This window comes from Gasterosteus aculeatus, chromosome 12 (assembly GCF_964276395.1).
Source record: "Gasterosteus aculeatus chromosome 12, fGasAcu3.hap1.1, whole genome shotgun sequence".
Taxonomy (NCBI): Eukaryota; Metazoa; Chordata; class Actinopteri; order Perciformes; family Gasterosteidae; genus Gasterosteus; species Gasterosteus aculeatus.
Window position 1 is genome coordinate 16496496 of NC_135700.1, and position 18217 is coordinate 16514712.

Here is an 18217-nt window from a genome sequence, read left to right on the forward strand (position 1 = left end):
ATGGGCAACGTTTACGATCTTATATTTTTTAAATGAGAACAAATGAAACATGGACCATAGTCAACATTATTTATTGTTTGGTCTTAACACACACATCTAAATTCATACAAGTGTCAAACTTGCAACAAAAGAAACAAATATCTCCTCTGCCACCAGAGGTTGACCGAGCCGTGTCTGGGCCAGTATTGCACTCTGGGTAATGTAGGCACAGCAAAGGATGGAACAAACTAAGACAGCTGTCAGCAGCCCTGTCACAAGAAAAACTCATGCAGCTTTTACACAGTATTCTGGTCATAAGCGGGAATTAAAGCAGCTATAGACTGATCGTAGCCTGGACACCAAAACAGAAAAGATCTAATGGCTGCAGCAATCATTAGAAAAGGCTTGAAGATATGACTTTGTCCTTAAGTTTCATAACATCATCTCCGAAAACATTGTACAGAAATGGGATTAATAAAAATAGAATCTTGTCCTACTACTCTGTTTAAGACACTCGGTCGCGCTTTTGAACAAATAAATTTGTAGTGCTTGGAAAATATCTAAATAGGATCACATGCAGTATGTCACACATAAATGCTTTTTACACACCAAAAATAGTTTGTACACATCTGAGGGTTGCTGTAGTTTTAAATAAACACTGAGGCTCAAAGTTAGTTCAAATGAATGCATGACAGTTGAGTACGGTCGGTCTTTATATGGCTTCTTTCTCTCTTTAACTGAACCTTTGGTGACCCTCAACTTAAATCATTGCGCATGCACATACACGCATCTGTGTTTGCATAGAGGTAACACAAAAAGATCATGAACTCAGAAAAGTCAAAATCTAGTGGTTAAGAGTGAAGATTCAGGAAAAAAAAAAAAAAAAGATTGTGTGCAGAAGTAGTTTGTACAGCCTCAAGCATTTCAGGATAAACATCTGTACAGGGGGATAGGGGGACACATAAAGCATTTAAATATACATGTCCAGGCCCTACACCGTCTAACCAACTATTACAGCAGGCACAAACACACAGAAGTGCTGCGCGTCACATCCACAGGGTCATGAACCCAATGTTAAGCTTAAAAGCTTAAACAACTTCAGCTGCTTCACCAGTGGATGTCCAAACTCAAAGAGCAGCTTCAGGAACGTTGCAGCCAGCAGTGTCAGTTTTCTGTTAATAATCGCACAGGTTCAACAGATGTTTTAAGTGGTACAGGAATCAAGTGGAAAAGCAGTTGGAGGCACTTTCGAGGAGAGCGCACCTCAAAGTGAGCTTAAATTACGTGGAGGAGGAAAGAGAGGAAGAGCTTTCGGTCAGTTACATAGGACCATGTGGACCTGCTGGCCGTAGAAGGGTTGGGTGGAGCGCTCGGCTACGGCCCGCCTGGCGATTTCCTCACTATGGAAGGTGATCAAGGCCTCGCCGCTGCACTGGCCGCTGAAGTTGTACAAGATGAGGACAGCGTCTGGCTGGAGCTGCAGAAATAAATAAATAAATAAATAAGTGTAACTTGCGTTGATGCAGCTGCGTTGTGAAAACACCAGGGGGAGCCCACAAAGCAGAGGAGGAACAATGCCCTTTAAAAAGATCATTTCAACAAACCGGTTCAGTTAGAGAAGAAAGGAAAAAAAAAAAAACTGATTAATGGGTAGAGTTTAAAGAGCAAAAGCAGAGTACATGCCGTTCCCAGAGGACCTAAAACCCACACGGCAGTAATCATCGGTTAGTCAGCATGCGGCCTTGCACCCAAATCAAGTTTGTTGTTTGCAAAATAAAAAACAAAAGTTTGATGCCCCCCCCAAAAAAGGTAAATCAAGTTTCCTTTTGACATGCAGATATGACCAGTTCACTGATCACATTAGCAATGACGGCAGTGAGACCCATTTAGTCCAAAAGGACATAAAAGCAGGAGCGAGGGAGACGATGTCAGCGGGACGACGCAGTCACTGAAAAAGAGTCGAGGTAGTGAGGTGGGACCTGCTCCAGAATCCACTTTGATGGGGTGCAGGACGAGTGCCGAGTCAAGACTGACTAACAATTTATACATTACCAGTGACCTTAAATAAATCCTTTTGTTAAACGATTCAGAGCAAGACAGAATCTCAACCGTCTCTGTCCAGTTGGGTGAGCTTGCTCTATATATTAGTTAAAAGTGAGGAGTAGTTATATTTCATCTTAACACAAAGAGACGTAAAATAACAGATTATCAGTATTGAGAAGCCTAATAGGGAGAATTAATACACTTACAAACTGGGAAAGAAGAATTCTAGTTTCACATTCCTGCAGGACTTTGATCCAAAACGTGAAACCAGAGTGATTTAATGGTTTAATTCCTCCTTTCGGGTCATGTGAAATCACATATGGTAAAGTTCCCGATTACATTTCCCTAATATTTCATACATTCTCAGGACTCGGCACTCCAACGGAGCGACAGGAGAGACCTCCGTCACGAGGCAGATTGGTTTGGGAAGCAGCGGGTCGACATGCCGGGTCAGGAGCTCAGAACCTGGTGGATAGATTGGGCATTCCTGTTCACACTGGTACAAATGTATAACCTGGCTCACGTATAGCGATTGGTTTTCAAGGTAAAAACTCACATCAGAGTTCATGTCGCACAAAGCATATAGCATATTTTAACCAATTAATCATAAAACGCCACCTCTGAGTTTTCTGATGTTTTCAAACTCACAGAAAGTACTGGTTTGGTAATATGCAGAGTATACCCTGTATATTTTAACCAAGCCTAGATAGTTAAAATATATTATACCGTAACCCTTATTGGGTAGTTTGGTGCTCGTCCATTGCTGCATAAGTGTAAACAAATGGATGTTCTTGAACAGGAAATGCCCCCTCTTTCCACGCTGGTTCTCTGGTCTGGAGGCTCCTCTTACCTTGGGGTGAGTCCCTACAGACAGAGCCATTCTTTGGGCTGAATCAGACTCCTGGCCTGTTCGCTCATCTGAACCATGCCGCTGTACTCGTCAGGGGCGTACTACAGATAGCATAATAATGAACGGACAGTCAGGGTGGGAGGCCTCCATTGTGTCACACAGTACACAGCTTAATAGACACATGAGATGAAAAGGGTATTACACTATACACACACTTAAAATACTTTAAAAGGAAACACCGATCAAATTCTGGCTCGACGGGTTACATTTGAACCAAACTGTGATTAAGCACATGTGTGGGAACCGTTTTCTCACCCAGGGCCAGTTTGAGAGACGCTACTGCAGCCAGAAAGCAACACATTCTCTCGGTTAAGGGTACAACAGTTCAGCCAACAGTCAGGAGTCAGCTTCACACGTTACACGCACATCCAGGGGGAGGACATTTTTTATCAGCTAATAAACTCTGGTGTTACCCATTACACGTTTTTTTTTTTTCATACAGAAAGCTCAATGTCAGTACAGCACCTACTCTACTCTTTTTTAAACCACCTGTTGCCTCCCAGCTGTACAGAGTTGATGCTTATAATTGGAGCATTGCTTGTTTGACGAAGAACTCCTTCCAGCCAAATGCAACACACCCACAAGTCTTTACCATGGAGAGAAGTTCTAATTTGGTGTGGATTAAATGCTTGTTACTCTTAAAAGTAAGGTTTTTAGACACACAACCCCCCCTTCCTCCCTTCCTCCCCAACGTACCAAACAATCTGAAGCCACACCCGTCAGGGTTCATACCTGCTTCAGAGGACTCCACCTTATTTTTTTGGCCGCCAGAGAGAAATATGGGCGGCACAGTGAAGGGAGGAAAGCACAAGTGCACTCATGTCTCATTGACATGTGTTGAGTAAAAAGCAATTAAAAGCACCAATGGCAGCGGGTTCATCTTTCTAACAGCTCGAGGCTTTAACATTTGGGGTTGCAGGCTGAGGGAAGAGTTCCCAAAATCGACAAGATAAAGCTAAAACAAACACTTATTGTGTAGGAACACTTCAACACCACACTACATTGGGCCTTACAGCCAAACAAAGACCTAATTCAGTGCAAGGTGTGCTGACCTGGTATCCCTGGAAGAAGCTTAGAATGTCCTTGACTCCGGTGTTGTAGGGCAGGCCCTGCATCCTGACCAGCGCGCCATGTTGAGGCAGCCCAGAGGACGCGGCGCCCGCAGCGGGATGGGATTGGGCTGCTACCGCTGCTGCCACCGACCCCGGCGGGGCGGCAAAGTACCCAACGGTGGAAGGAGAGACTGGAGGGCTGGAAGGAGAGAGAGAGAAAGTTTAAGGAGATTTAAAAGAAGAGCAGAAGGTAAAAATCACTTAGTAGTCGACGTACTAACCTGGGATAGTAGGCGGTGTAGTTCATGTTCATATTCATGTACATGTGTGGCTGAGGGGGGTAGTAGGCCAGAGCGTGAGCTGGGCTGTGTGCGACGGTCTGATGGGGTCTGGGGGCAGCCAGCAGGGGGGGCTGGTAGAGGGCAGCCTCAGAGAGCATGGAAGGCGGGGTGGGGAAGGCGGCGTAGGCTGTGGGGGGAGATAGACCTACAGAAACAAAGAAACACAGTGCGGTCATTTACATGCTGCGACCGCTGCACGCACACAGCCGGCCGGTCACAAGGTGCAACACGAGGAAGTAAACGCTCGGTTACGACCCGCCGCATGGGGATTTCAACAGGCTTCAAACAAACCGCGTTCTCTTCCTCGACAGTCAACTGTGTCCTTCAGGCTGTCAAACCTACAAAGTAAACACACTGAAATGCCGGTACGGGCGTGTTTACATACCAACAGTCACTATCAAGTGCGAGGCTGTGGGCAGCTGTGGTCAACCTCAACACAGTGACAAAACACAACGCCATGGGGGCTCAGGGGCCTCCAGGTTAGTCCGGTTGAAACGATATTCAAAAACTGTGAAACGCAAAATCCAGTATTCATCTGAGGTAAAGAACCGAGGAACGAAACACACGGAAAATACTCACTTGTGACTGACAATGCCAATCTAATCTCAAACACCAGGGACCGTTTCATGCAGTCCAGCCTCAAATGGAATCATTGTTTCAAAAGGAAGACGTAGTATGACTACAGATATCGAGGATTTGAAAGGAGAATTAAGTTTGCTTGAACTGTGTTGATTGGAGGTCAGTGGCGGTATGAAGGTATAAAATAGGTCCGCTGCCAGGTTATGGAGCATTTCTAAATTCATGTGTCCAAAGAAATATGTATTACATGAAAACAATATTCCTAACATTGTCACAAATACTTCAAAAATTGATGGCTCGATGAACCATTTGCTGTGCACTCACAGGGCAGCTTGCAGGGTGGAGGAGAGAGGCCGCTGCGGTTCAGGGTTCCTCCCATCAGCACAATGCTCATCTCTTCTGTGGAGCACTGGAACACCTCGACGTAGCGGTCCTTCATGGTCTTTTTATGGCACTTCTGGGCCACCATAAACGACTTGTCAGGGGACTTCATCTGGATGAAAGCGTCGCCAGAGGGCCGACCCTGGTGCAGAATAAATTAAACATTTACACACCTGCCAATGGTTTTGAGACATGCGGCTTCACAGCCTACGAGTCCCCACCAGTCTGACCTGTTGGTTGAGGACCATGTGGACCCCGTGGGGTTTGATGTCCACGGTGTGCTCTCCCATGAACTCGAGGATGTCCTCGATGCCGGCCGTGTAGGGCAGGCCGCGCAGGCGGACGCAGTCTCGGCTGCTGCTGGCCGCTGGAAGGTAGGGGGGCGATGCGAGGACCGGCACAGGCATGATGGGCGAAGGGGGCAGGGTGGAGATGAGCGGTGCGGACATATAGCGGTTCAGCACCTGGCAAATCGTGGAAGAAAAGGTTGGTGAATCGAAAGTCATTGTGGCTTGTTTTCTGCAAATTATGAAAATATGTCAATAGGAAGCTTTAATCTGCACATTATATATAATATATGACTAAATTATCATTTAGAAAGTACCTAATTTACTGTGAAAGGAACATGTTCATGACTGAAACCGAAAGCCAAAGCCACGTTTTAAGAAATATTATTTTGAAACAGAAATTTCCAGAATTACACAACAAACCTACATGCAAAGCTTCTTACAAAGGGGATAAACTAAACCATTCCCTGACAGGTTCACAGGTTACATAAACACCACCGATGGTACTTCTTAATTAACATCTAGTTTAGTTTTCCCTAGCAGAAAACTTAAATCTCAAAGATTTCTCCCACCCAAACAAGAGAATTTACCTGTTGCACCTCAGCTGCGGTGCTGCGAAACAGCTCGATGTACCGTTTGCCCAGGATCTGCTTGTGCCTCTTCAGGGCGTTCTGTGCGTACTCCTCACAGGAGAAGAGCACGAAGGCGTCGCCGGTGGGCCGTCCGTCAGGGTACTTGACAAAGAGCAGACCCTCGGCATCATCTGTAACTGGGCTCTCGGGTCCGAGGAAGGACAGCACATCCTGGGGCGTGGCGGTGAACGGCAGCCCCCTCATACGGATGATAACCTGGTTCTCTTTGGATAAGAACTGGGCCACCTCGTTAGATGTACCTAGAGTCAAGAGGACAATGATTAACCTCCTGGCCATCTTGGGACCATCCCAGAGAAACTTTGAAGATAATACATCCCTCGCCAGAAGTGGACGACATGGCTAAGATCAACAATCAGGATCTTATTTTATAGTGCGAAACAAAGCTCAATCTGCTGCTTGGCGAGACTTCAACATCAACAGGCTAGCATAGACGGTCCAAATGGTCAATGCATCCAGTAGTTGTTGAGAAATCCCAGTTAGAATCAAAGAGGAAAGAATCAAAGACATTGTTCTATATCGCAGACAACCCGTCGATATTTCAACTATTTCCATCTGGCGTAGTGTCGTTAAACCAGCTGACCTCAGGTCACAAGTATACACAAACATTATGTTTGCCAACAGTTCCAGGATCAGTTCAGTGTTGTTTCGGCTAAATGGCTTTGTTTGCATTGTAACTATTGTAAAAAAACAAAAAACAATTTTAAACTAAATGTCAGGACAAATTAACAGCATTGCGGTGATGAAAACATATCAGTGATCAGGGGAGATAATGTCCAGTGGCTACTGGACATTATCTCCCTGGAAACAAAGTTTTAATGACTAGCCAGAATTATTTTTACATTTTACGTGGATTGGGTTGTTCTTTCTATTATAGGCGAGGAGACTACAGCCCATATTTAATGTTGGCATTATGTTGTAAAAAAGGTCAAATGAAAAAACAGCCAACATTAACTTAATTTTCCACAACAGCGTTGATGTTGCCTGACACACTTAATGTTTTGAATTACACGTTCATCCACAAATGTACCGTGAACCGCTTTCATTTCTTTTGATAAACGCAGACGTCTTGTCTGCTTGAACTATTTACCTAAAGTCCAACCTGCTATCAATCTTTTGTGATCTTCACTCGACTGAATAAAGTCCACTGCGAGTTATCAGCTCTGTGTGACGGTGTGTTTTGTCTGCTATCTCTGTTACTGGAGGTACAGAGACCTCGGGCCCAGCTTTTGTGTCTTCACACCCCTTTTGTATAAACACTGAACAAGTCCTTTCACCGAGCGGCAGCCGTATCTCCCTCGGGGTCTGGAGAGGGGGGCAGTTTGAGGGCTGAACTGAACAGGTGAGCTGCTGTTAGCCAAGAGTGAAGTTCCTCTCCCACGGGCCACTGAGAAGTTGGCCAGGGGATGAGGAGGTTAGGAAGCGAGGGGAGCTGCTTACAAAGACGCTTTCATTATTCTAAGATAAGCTGTTGGAGAGTCACTGGGATGAGTTAAAAGACACAGGTAGAGCTGCTCTTTTACAGATGTGGTCTTGTTTTTCTCCAAAGATGCGGGAAAGCCATGAAATAGAAGTCCGCCGCACACTAACAGAAAGCCTTTCAGCACGAGTCATCGTACAAACACTGGGAAGAGAGAAAAAGAAGAAAAAAGGTTGGGAAATCTGACCTCCAGCAATCTTGAGGAATTCCTCTCCTGTGGCCTTGTACACCTGGAAAGGAAATAAAAATGAGTTTAGCCACCAAGGGCGTTATTTAAATCAGCATTTAGTTTAGAAGACATTTTACTGACTCGCATCAACCAATTAAAAGATCTGAGAGATTGCAGACTAAAAAAAAAAAAGTAAATGCTGAATCTGACCTCGATGTAGCGGCTGCCCATGTGGTGCTTGTGGCGCTCTAAGGCCAAGTCCCGGTGCTCTGAGTTGATGAAACGAACTAAGGCCTCGCCGTTCCTCCTGCCTTGAGCGTTAAGACACAAGGCCACGCCACCCCTGACACAGGTGCAGATACACAGGTGTGTTACAACAGCTTTCAATATGCAATCTCCAAAGCACAGGTACACAATTCATTTATTTCCTATTCAAGTAAAATAATGTTTTACTATTGTACATTTAATGTAGTATCACATTCGAGCCAATTATCCTTAAAGCAGCTCTCATACTAAAGTGTCAGTTTTGTGGATGTTTTCTAGTAAGAAAAGTATTAGCGCCCTTAAGTGAAATACATGGCATTTTATACTAATCTTGCAGGATTCAATTTGACATTTAAAATGGTTCTTTATAAAAGGCCACTGACAAACATGTTGAAAGCTCAGAAGAAGTTTGAATGAAATGATATAAATAATTGGGCTATTTGTCGATTAAGCGTGACATACTTTGCAATACTGAGGCCTTTAAAGAAGCGAGCAATGTCTTGATCTGAAGACTGCCATGGGAGGCCTCGCGCTCGGATCACTGTCTCACTATCAACCGGCTCCATCTTGTTGCTGGGAAAAGATACAAGGAAAACATTAATGACATCCTTGTCGTGTTTTGAAAGGGAAGCATGACAAAGATCGTTTGTAAAGATCCCTGCAGGTGACTACAGCTTTTAGGGAAAGTCCTATCGCTTTGGTTTCATTTGAACAGCGTGTCCACTGACTCCAGACACAGAGGCCACTCACAGTAAGTGCTTAGCACAGAAACACACTCCTATGATTAAATGTCAGGGGGGGGTTGTCAAGGTGACCGGCTTTTGACTGCCTGAGAGCAGAAGGATTTTGTGTTCTGCTACCAGATATCCAGGTAAGCACTTGATGGCAAAGTTGGACAGCTTTTAAGACACACTTGTGGTTTCTTAGTTGCTGTAATCAATGTGAAGGGCCCGAGGTCTGAGAGCTGGAGGAGGGTTTGCAGTCAGTAAGCAACAGGCAGGTGTGGTGGGAACAAAAGCGGAGTGAGACACGTCGTACGTACCAGGTGCCAGAATCAAACTTGTACTTCACTGTTTCAACACAGGTGAACTTGTGGTCTGGGGAAGAAAAGAAAGAAATCGATGATGTCAAAAACAACATTCTCTCTTGAGTACAGTGAACAGCTTCACCCTGAAAAGCTGCGCGTGTTTTAAGCCGTGTGCATTCCGGATCACACCCAAAGACAAGCGGTTATTAAAGGGCTCGCGCCGGAGGCCGCTGCAACACCCAAGATAGAGGAATCCTCACGGCACACAAATGTCTTTTGGATTTCTCCAGCTCACGTCATTTCAGTTTGAGTGCAGCAGTTCGCTTACTGTGGGGCTCAGCCAGGAGGTGGAGCGTCAGCTGCACCATGCTGCTCACCTCCATCTCCCCCATGGACTCCTCCGACACAGCAGGGAGACCCACATCTACACACACACAGTTAAGGTCACGGCGCTACATAAGTGGCCTGTCATTTTGACATCGGTAGATCTAAATGTGCAACAAACGGCCTATTAGCTCTGAATACAATTCTGCTTCATAAACATGAACACTGTTATTTAATTTCCCCTGACATATACAATTTAAAGAGTATTTACAACATTGAGTATCGATCAAATGTGACTAATAGTTAAGGATACGTTCCAACATGGAGGCGAGTGTGCGCTTCGGCACAGAGCTGGCATCGGGGCAGCATTTGTGAAACTCCTTCTTCACGTCCACAAAGGAGAAGAAACATTCAGGAAGGACAAGATTCTACAAAAGAGGAAACAAAAAGTATTCAGTTTGACACATTAGACAAAGAGATTAGAGAGATATCATTTTACAAGAAAAAAAAAAAAAAAACTGGTGTTAGAGTTACAACCAGGAACACAAACTAAATTCTTTTAGTTTCTAATGCAACTTGGTGCCCAAACTCATGATGGAAAGAAATCCCATCTTTGAAGCTTATTGCATTTAACTAATTTCTGGAAATTAACTCATATACATGTTTAATGTTTCCACTTGGGACACTCTAATCTAACTTGAACTGATTCATTTTTTATGGGTTTATTTGGAGTAATTACTGATATTCTAGCTAGTGGCCTGTATTTGTTTGGCAGTTACCTTTTTGGAAGCTTCTGGGTGGAGGGCCTGTCGGATGACGTGGGGACTGTCGACACAAAGAGTGAAAGAGCTCCTGCCGAGGCATTTCACTTCTGATGACACTGACTGCTGGAACTGCACAAACAAACACAAAGGGAGGAGAAAACAAATAATTTAACATATCTAATAATTGTACCCAACGCAGTGAGGCAGGACAATCAATATTAACTTCCAAAACCTAATACATCTAAAAGTTAATTTATTTTGGTTATTCTTTTTCCAAACACTGAGACCTCCCAACAAAACGGGTAAAATATGCCCCCCTCTGTTGTGCAACCTCCGCCCACCGTGTAAAAGTGAGAATTACACTTCAATCCAAAAGTCAAACAAGTGGAGGTGATGTTGTGTTTGTTTCACATTAGGAACGGGGCTCGTCTAACAGGTTCCAGTGTTTGCCTAGCGAGGGAGGAGGCCACACAAAAAGGACTGATCACGCCACTGATCACCAGGATCAGGTCGTCTCCAGAAATAACCTGCAGTCACAGCCAGACGAGAGGCACGAACAACCCAGACAGGTTCAACCATTCTGCCTCCATTTTTATCCAACGCAAATGTCAATAGCTACCACGTTCAATGCGGGCCGATCCTTGTGTTGTGTAAACCTGTTGCTCGCTCTCAACAGAACACCTCATTATCAACACCCACCGGTGAGGTCAGAGGCCGCCCACTTTGCTTTTGTTTTCCTTTCAAATGACTCATCTTCAAGGAAAGTTGAGTAAAAAACAAACAAGAATCGTTATAGGTTATTTGGTGAGGATACGCTGACACTGAAAGGGGAATATGGAAACGTTCCCAAGACTCTTGGGCCGCCAGAAGGTCGTCTTAGTTTTGCCATTGTTCATCCCGGAATCCTCAAATTTACCTGTCAGACAAAATCAGACGACTGTCTGGCTTTGAGGCCAGCGAGAACCCAATGACTGCCTCACATGGCCACTGGCTATGTGGGACGGATCTCAAGACAGTGAAGAAGCATTAGAGGTGCGTGTTGAAGCATGCGCCCACCAGTCAGTCCACTGGGTGTTTATGGGCTGATGGCGATGATTCTTGAGTATCTGTAATGTCACCCAGATAAAATAGATTTCTAGAAAAAAAAAAAAAAAAAAAATCTATAGTGACCAGTGCTGAACATCAATGATCGAATGGAGGGTTTTAAACCATTCATTTCCTGACCTGAACTTTAAAGAGCTTGAAGATGAAGTTTCTTGACCGAGTGTGGAACCTATTTTGTCCTCACATCAGGTATAAAAAGTTATTCTTAACACTATGCATTTTGATTACTTCTGTTCACACTTGTGCAATAGTGAGTAAACGAAAGTGATGGACAGTCATTACACTTTCAACTATGCGCCTCATCTTAATTCTCCTCACGCTGTAAAAGTTTTCCAGGTCAAGGTCATGTGAAAGCAAGAGAAAAGAAAAAAAAAGAAACTCTCAATGCACTGGATAACTTTCCTGCAGCAACACATCCAGATAAAGTACCTGAAGGTTCCTTACTACGATGGGGTTTTACGTCCAGCAGGTGAAAAGCTGCCAGAGACATTAGATCGCTGCACTATGTTTGAAAATGACAAATGTCCTTTGTAGAAGGAATGAAACTACCAGCAGCAACACACATTTCAGTTTTTTTATGCAGATCTAAGATTTTTGACATGGCACGGGTTTGTCTAATTATCATAATCACGATAATCATAGAATTAAACGTTCAGAAGTCTTTGCACCATGAAACAAAGCAACAATAGCCACTGATGGACCTTCAAGAGTCACAACAAGTAGCAAACAAGAAGGGGGATGAGGCTATAATTGAGGAAGTTTGTAGTTAATAAAAAAAAAAAACGATATGGGATTGTCTTTAATCCAAATGTGCACAGAGCTCCACCTTAGCCAATTACTAAACCCAGATTACGGAGTGAGGCAAATGCTGTAGAAGACATAGCGTCACACCCATTCCTTCCCTCCACTGTGTCAAAGAGTGTTTAAATTGAGCAAACAAACTGAACAGAGGAAAAAGCTCAGTGAAAACAAAAAAGGTGAAGACAACTGGCCCTTAAGACAAACTCAACAGACCAGACAATCGGATTTCCGATTAGCATGATTTACTGGTTAGTAGCAGATAGTAGTCATTTGCATAAAAGGGTTAATACTATGCCACTAAACACTACACAAAGAAGCAATCATCATCATCATCCTCCTGACTGACTGGCACGCTTAAGTTCTAAACCCTTCACACAGTCTCTATGATAAAGTAATCTTAGCAAAAGAAAAGTAATGTATTAGTCATATCCAAAATTAGCAGGTTTCATTATTCTAGGACCCATAAATACTTTACTACTGTCGGACTCTTTGCAGCCTCTGAAAAGCTTTTCCACACATGAGGGGGAGGAAATGGCCTTTGAACATGGTCCCATCACAGTTTGCTCTCCAGTGGAGCCGGACTGTTTGCATGCAGAGGGAAGGTGGAGGTGGCTGAAGAAAAGTCCGATAAGAGCAGGGAGTGTCAGGTCCGTCCCTGTGGAAACGCTTTGAGGCACCGAAAGTCAAAACACACACACACCGAGCCGGTAGAGCAAACTGACACGTCGCCTGACACTGAATGCCTCCACTAAAGCGTTGTACGTTGCTTGTGTTCAGAACAAGTTGGTCAATCTCAAATCAAGAAGAAAAAACTGAAAACAATTAGTCTAAAACAGAGTGATATGTTGCAGTTTTTTAAACCAGCTCGGTGGGAACGCATAACTCGCATTTCGGCTCTATGCACATAATGGGGCCCACTATTTGCAATAAACGCATACTAATTATATAAACATATTTTAAAGGCTCTTCGTATTACGTTTTTAATATTTTGAGAGAACTCAAACTATTTTTCAGGAAGTAAAGTCTTTATTCTGGTGGCTAGGTGAGAAAATGTGAAGAGCGGTTCTTTGGAACAGACGTAATCATAGCAAGCTGACGTTTTCAAGGAAGTTCTCCATAAATATATAGCGCAACACTATCCACTGTTGAGAGAGACATCATCATAGCTTCCGCTTCATTCAAGTCAGTCAATGGTGCGGTTTGTGTCGTCTTTAAGCAGCTTTTTGCCGTAGTGTTGGAATCCAGCTCATGTGAATGTCTCCGATGCGATTAATCCGGCTTCCAGTGTCACGACACAGTTCCCTTTGGCAAGCACCGAATACGTAACTCAACTCGAGGCCAAACCCAGCAGTCAGTATTTCTGACGGTGGTCGAGAACGAATGAAAACCGGTTGCAAAACAACAACATGATCATCATCTCACGCAGCTCCCGACAGGCTGTGACATGGCGTCAGTGTCTACGACTGAAGCAAAGGCCGCCCAGTCAGCAGCAGCACGACGAGATAAACCATCAGTCGCCGACACTGGCACACCATAATGTGATAGTAGTGGCATATATGGTCAGTAGGCCAATTGACAAAAGCAGTTAAAGATGCAGTAATAGAACTCACTAAACAAATATTTTACTTTCACATTTGCAACGTTTAGCTAAAGATTTGTACTAAAGCAATCTGCAAAACGCATTTTTTTATAGGCTACTCTCTCCAACCTTATTTCACCAAAACTAATCTTAGAATGACCAACAGCAAGAGAAGTAACTGATGACACAATAGCAGGACCAGTACAAACTGATTGCTCGGGTTAATATTTGAAGCTTCAGCACACAAACTAACCTACAGCAGCGCTGAAGAGTTAGCCACCAGCCACAAACGGCCTCCGCGTTTGAATCAAACTGCAATGTCATTTAAAGTGCATCGGGCAACGAATTGAGTGCCTCTACGGCAGCTGCATCATTAGTGCAAAATAGCCCCCGAAATGAGAAAACAATTGATTACGCTAACCAACCCCACCAGGACACACGTGGTACTTAGACCCAGGCGCGCCAGTCTAACTCGACAATGACATATTAGAGGGAATGGGAAAGGTGTAACCAAAGCAAACAAACACTCATGACAGGAGGGTGGGGGGGGGGGGGGGGGTTGAAAAACATGTTTGGCAACACTTGTGTTGAAACACACCTCTTAACAGGGAGGAAGCAAAAAGCAGATTATCGTCTTGGTCATAAGGAAGTTTAAGGAGGACATGGCCTCCCCTCCAGTCTGTCCTGCAGCCTAAAACAGAGGTGCGGTACCAGGTAAACATTCCGCCTTCCAGATGTGTGCACCAGGCCCGAGACAAGACCGGGCCTGCGACTCCTTAGCTGCGGGTGCCCCAGGCTCTGCCCGTCCCCCCACTTTAGCTTCTACTAACTGTCAGCAGAGTTTACCTGTCAGGCCCGAGCCAGTGGCATGTCTCGACCAGGAGGAAGACAGTCATTTTAAAAAGGGCATCAGGGAGATTTAACACACCACACATTTACTTACAGCGAGAAAAAAAACAACAAAAAAAACACAGCAAGTCAGACTTGCCACGTCTCATCTCGCTTTGGGCATAAACAGTCAAGAGGAAAGTTGCCAGGGTTCAATTAACTTATGAATTTCTCACCCTGTTGCTGAGGGAGAAGACATTTATTAGCTTTTTTTTTTATTCGATAGAAATACAACAGGCGATTTGATTGATTGATTGATTTACAGCCTGTCCTATAAGATTCATGGGCCGGCAGCAGCTCTGTCTTTGAGCACCAGGCTGGGGGGGGAGCTGGTTTAACGGCAGGTATGAAGGGAGGCCTGGTGGGTGGAGAAATGGCAGCTCACCTCCTCGGTAGGTCTCCTTGAACCCGAAGTACGTAATTTCATTTCCCGATAAGTATACACATCATAGTACGGCAAATATTTTGAAAAATGGTCTAATAATTAAATAAAATTCTAATAAAATTACATTAATTAAATAACAACATGGTTGTTTTTGGTATGAATAAATGAACATACATATTTTTCAATTTAATCCAGAACTTTAGTGCAAAAAAACAACATTTCATTTGAAAAAATGAGTTGTGCGTGTGAGAGAGATAATTGTTATCAAACTGACTTTTTAATATACTATTCGAATTGACTCAACATGACAAACCATCGAAACCAAATCACTTCCCGGTCTTACACCTGGGAGCCATCTGAGGGCCCCCCCTTAATTCAGCAAGGTGCCCGACCACCGTTCATTCCGCTCTTCATCTCTTTTCCACAACAGTAACACAGGTCCATCCGTCCTGTGTCCGTTTATGAATGTCCCCCAGAGAGGTGAGATGAAGCAAAAGTCCTTCTCCCCATAAAAGAAGAAACACACCTGACCCCCCCCAGCAAGACTCACCTGCTGCAGCACTTTGTCCAGCGGCTCTGCTTCGGCGAGGTCGTCCACAGTCAGGCCGGTGTCCTCCGAGCACTGATCCGTCAGCTCCAAGGCGTCCGGCTTGACAACACATCTGTGAAGCTTACCGACCTGTGAGAAAGGGATTCGAGCGGTTCACGGCGGAGGATACGTCAAAAAGTGGTTTTTAATTTAATTATGGCACTAAAATGTTTTTTTTAAAGATTTTAAAAAACTCCATACACCCACATTCAGAAAATAAATACCGCTTACAAAAAAACAAAAACAAAAAGCACTTAATTTGTCAATAAATATATCAAGAAACTGACATGCCAAACCAAAACGGTGTGTTTTTCTCCATGAAAGGGGAGAATTTGGGGTCGCACACCTGTAAAAAGGTGCGCTAACGAGGCGCAGAGAAGGCAGCGCGAGCCAGCGTCGCAGGAAAAGGGGGCTTGGGGGAGCACGCCGTGTTGGTTTGAAATGTCAAACAAACGGTTTCCACTACAGGTTCACGCTACGCCACAAACACTCTGGGTACACAAAGAAACCGTACAACGAACGAACGGGTCACAGAAGGTCCGTACCTTTTTTTCATGTAGATCCACAATTTGCCACACCAAGAGAATTATTTCCCTCTCATCCGAACCCAGTTTACCCCCATTTGCACCAGCTGTTGCCCCAAAGAACACCACCAGAGTATCACTGTGCGAAGCCATCAGGGACCACAAGGGTAAAAACTACAATTAAAGCAAAGATTAAAATAAAAATAACACGAGGGTTCACCTTTTTCCAAGTGATAAGAAGAGCGAACAAAAGGGCTGGAAACTCAATTGAGGTTAAACGGAGAGAACCAAACAAAACAAAAAAAGGTGGGAGATTATTTTCAGAGGAGCACCGAAAGAGTTTGCGGTCAGAGACTCTACCTGTTGAAGTACTTGAGTGTGCTCTATCCAGAGATACTGGTTTAACTGGTAAAGAAGGGTGGAAATCCGTGTTTCTTTCACACGAACTCCATAACAAGCCCTAGAGTTTTTTTTTTTCTTCCTCGCCTTTCTATTTTTTTCCCCCTTGAGTTACCTGTGTGGCTCGTCCTCTGCGCGAGAGCAGCACAGCGGGCCTCTTCTATTGGCTGGCGAGGAAAGGTGAGGGTGGGAGGCTGCGGCCAGTGCTTCAATGTCATTGGTCGGATCTGATGAATCCGGAAATGGTCAAACAGGACTCAGCTGAATTGCAGTACCTCCATGAGGCGTGTAGTGCTTATGACTCACGCTGATAGTGGAAGGCAAATGAAAGGACATCCTCAATCGAAACACCTGCGATCATAGTGCTACACTTCTATTGCTGGGTGTTCAAATAATGAGCTCCACCTTTTTTTTTTTGCTAAAGCAAATATTTTTCAAAGAAGTGGTTTGATATTGTAGTTTAAATTTTGGGTGGACAAAATCATGTATATTATATATATAAAATATACAAGTAATGGATAGTCATTAAAGACAAGGCCTTACTTACCTTTTGGGAGAGCCGGTAGCAATGTTTTATTGGAACTGAGTTAAAATAGCAAACTCTGATTCTATAAGCTCTGGCTTATTCAATGTAAGGTTCAGCAACACGCCAAAGTCTAAAGCAATTGTAAACAATCCATTTCTTTTGTTTTCCACTGATGTTGTGTGGATCCAACGCTGTGCAACTTGCATCACATCAGGCCTATATTCTGACATGTGCTTGAAGTTGAGGTTCCCGGAGTGGCATCATTGAGAAGATTTTCCCCGATCAACATTTCCTTGGTGGGTTAGTTTTAAGCGAAGGTAAATAAGAACGCAGGAAGGACAGAAGGAAAGTAAAAAAAATGAAAAAAGGAGAAACAAACACATAAATAATCCCCCTGTACATGATGGTAAGTAGCATCTAATTTATTGTTTCTTAAATGTTTTTAACCATCTTCAACCCCCCCCCAAAAATGCATGGATTACTGTCACTGTGCCTTACTTCTGTGATCCTTATGCAGGGGTATATTTACATCTATGAACAGCTTCGATATTGAGGTTGAATCCGGCCCTGGAAACACTATACAATCCAGAGTTTTGATTAACTTAACAAGTTCTTACTGGCCTGGTCTTTGGCCTGGTTCCCAGAATGCAATGTTTTGTCTCTCCTGACACTCCCATCTCTGCTCGCTATGGGCCAGTAGACTGCAGTGAGGGCAAGTCATCTTGTCTCATTGCCTCCTTTCACTCGTTTAAATCCCCCAAATCTGAAGAGTAAATTGTCTCCATTCTCAAGTGAAACCGTTCTTTCCAGCTGAAACCATCTAAATTAATAAAGAGATTAACCGGGAGATATTTCAGCTGCCAAAGTAACAGGAAAGAACATTTACCTAAGCAAGGCCAAAGCAAGCATGCTAATGCACGTATGTATGCACGTATTTCAGCAGGTGTAACTGCTAAAGAGGTTCTACGATAAGAGAAGGACATCTGTGAAAGCACCAGCTGTAGCTGGACCCGGTTTGTGTCAACTTTAGGATCATGAAGTGTTTTCAGCAGGCCAGTGAGGGACAACTTAACAGATATTCCCCCAGGTCCTGCCCTGTGCTGCAACTTTTTACCAAGTTTTGGTAATTTGTTTGCAAAAAAAAGACAACACAGGTTTTGAAGAAATAATCA

General features: G+C 44.0%; 1 protein-coding gene across 5 annotated transcripts; it reads right to left on the reverse strand.

Moving 5' to 3' along the window:
- Positions 1-55: 55 nt before the first annotated feature.
- On the reverse strand, positions 56-16622 carry esrp2 (epithelial splicing regulatory protein 2). 5 transcript variants are annotated; one of them, XM_078085498.1, is made up of 17 exons: positions 16481-16619; positions 16142-16294; positions 15558-15686; positions 10266-10379; positions 9800-9914; positions 9491-9586; positions 9178-9232; positions 8598-8708; positions 8082-8214; positions 7890-7932; positions 6163-6464; positions 5516-5749; positions 5229-5427; positions 4266-4470; positions 3985-4183; positions 2873-2973; positions 56-1456 (listed from the first exon to the last, which is right to left on the reverse strand). In XM_078085498.1, the coding sequence occupies exons 2-16, from the start codon at positions 16271-16273 to the stop codon at positions 2887-2889; spliced, it is 2154 nt and encodes a 717-aa protein (XP_077941624.1). In that variant the 5' UTR covers positions 16274-16294; positions 16481-16619; the 3' UTR covers positions 56-1456; positions 2873-2886. The 5 variants fall into 5 exon arrangements, with proteins under 5 accessions (XP_077941624.1, XP_040021787.2, XP_040021795.2 ...); XM_040165853.2 differs by lacking the exon at positions 2873-2973 and having other exon boundaries at positions 16481-16622; XM_040165861.2 differs by lacking the exon at positions 16481-16619 and having other exon boundaries at positions 16142-16445.
- Positions 16623-18217: the final 1595 nt, after the last annotated feature.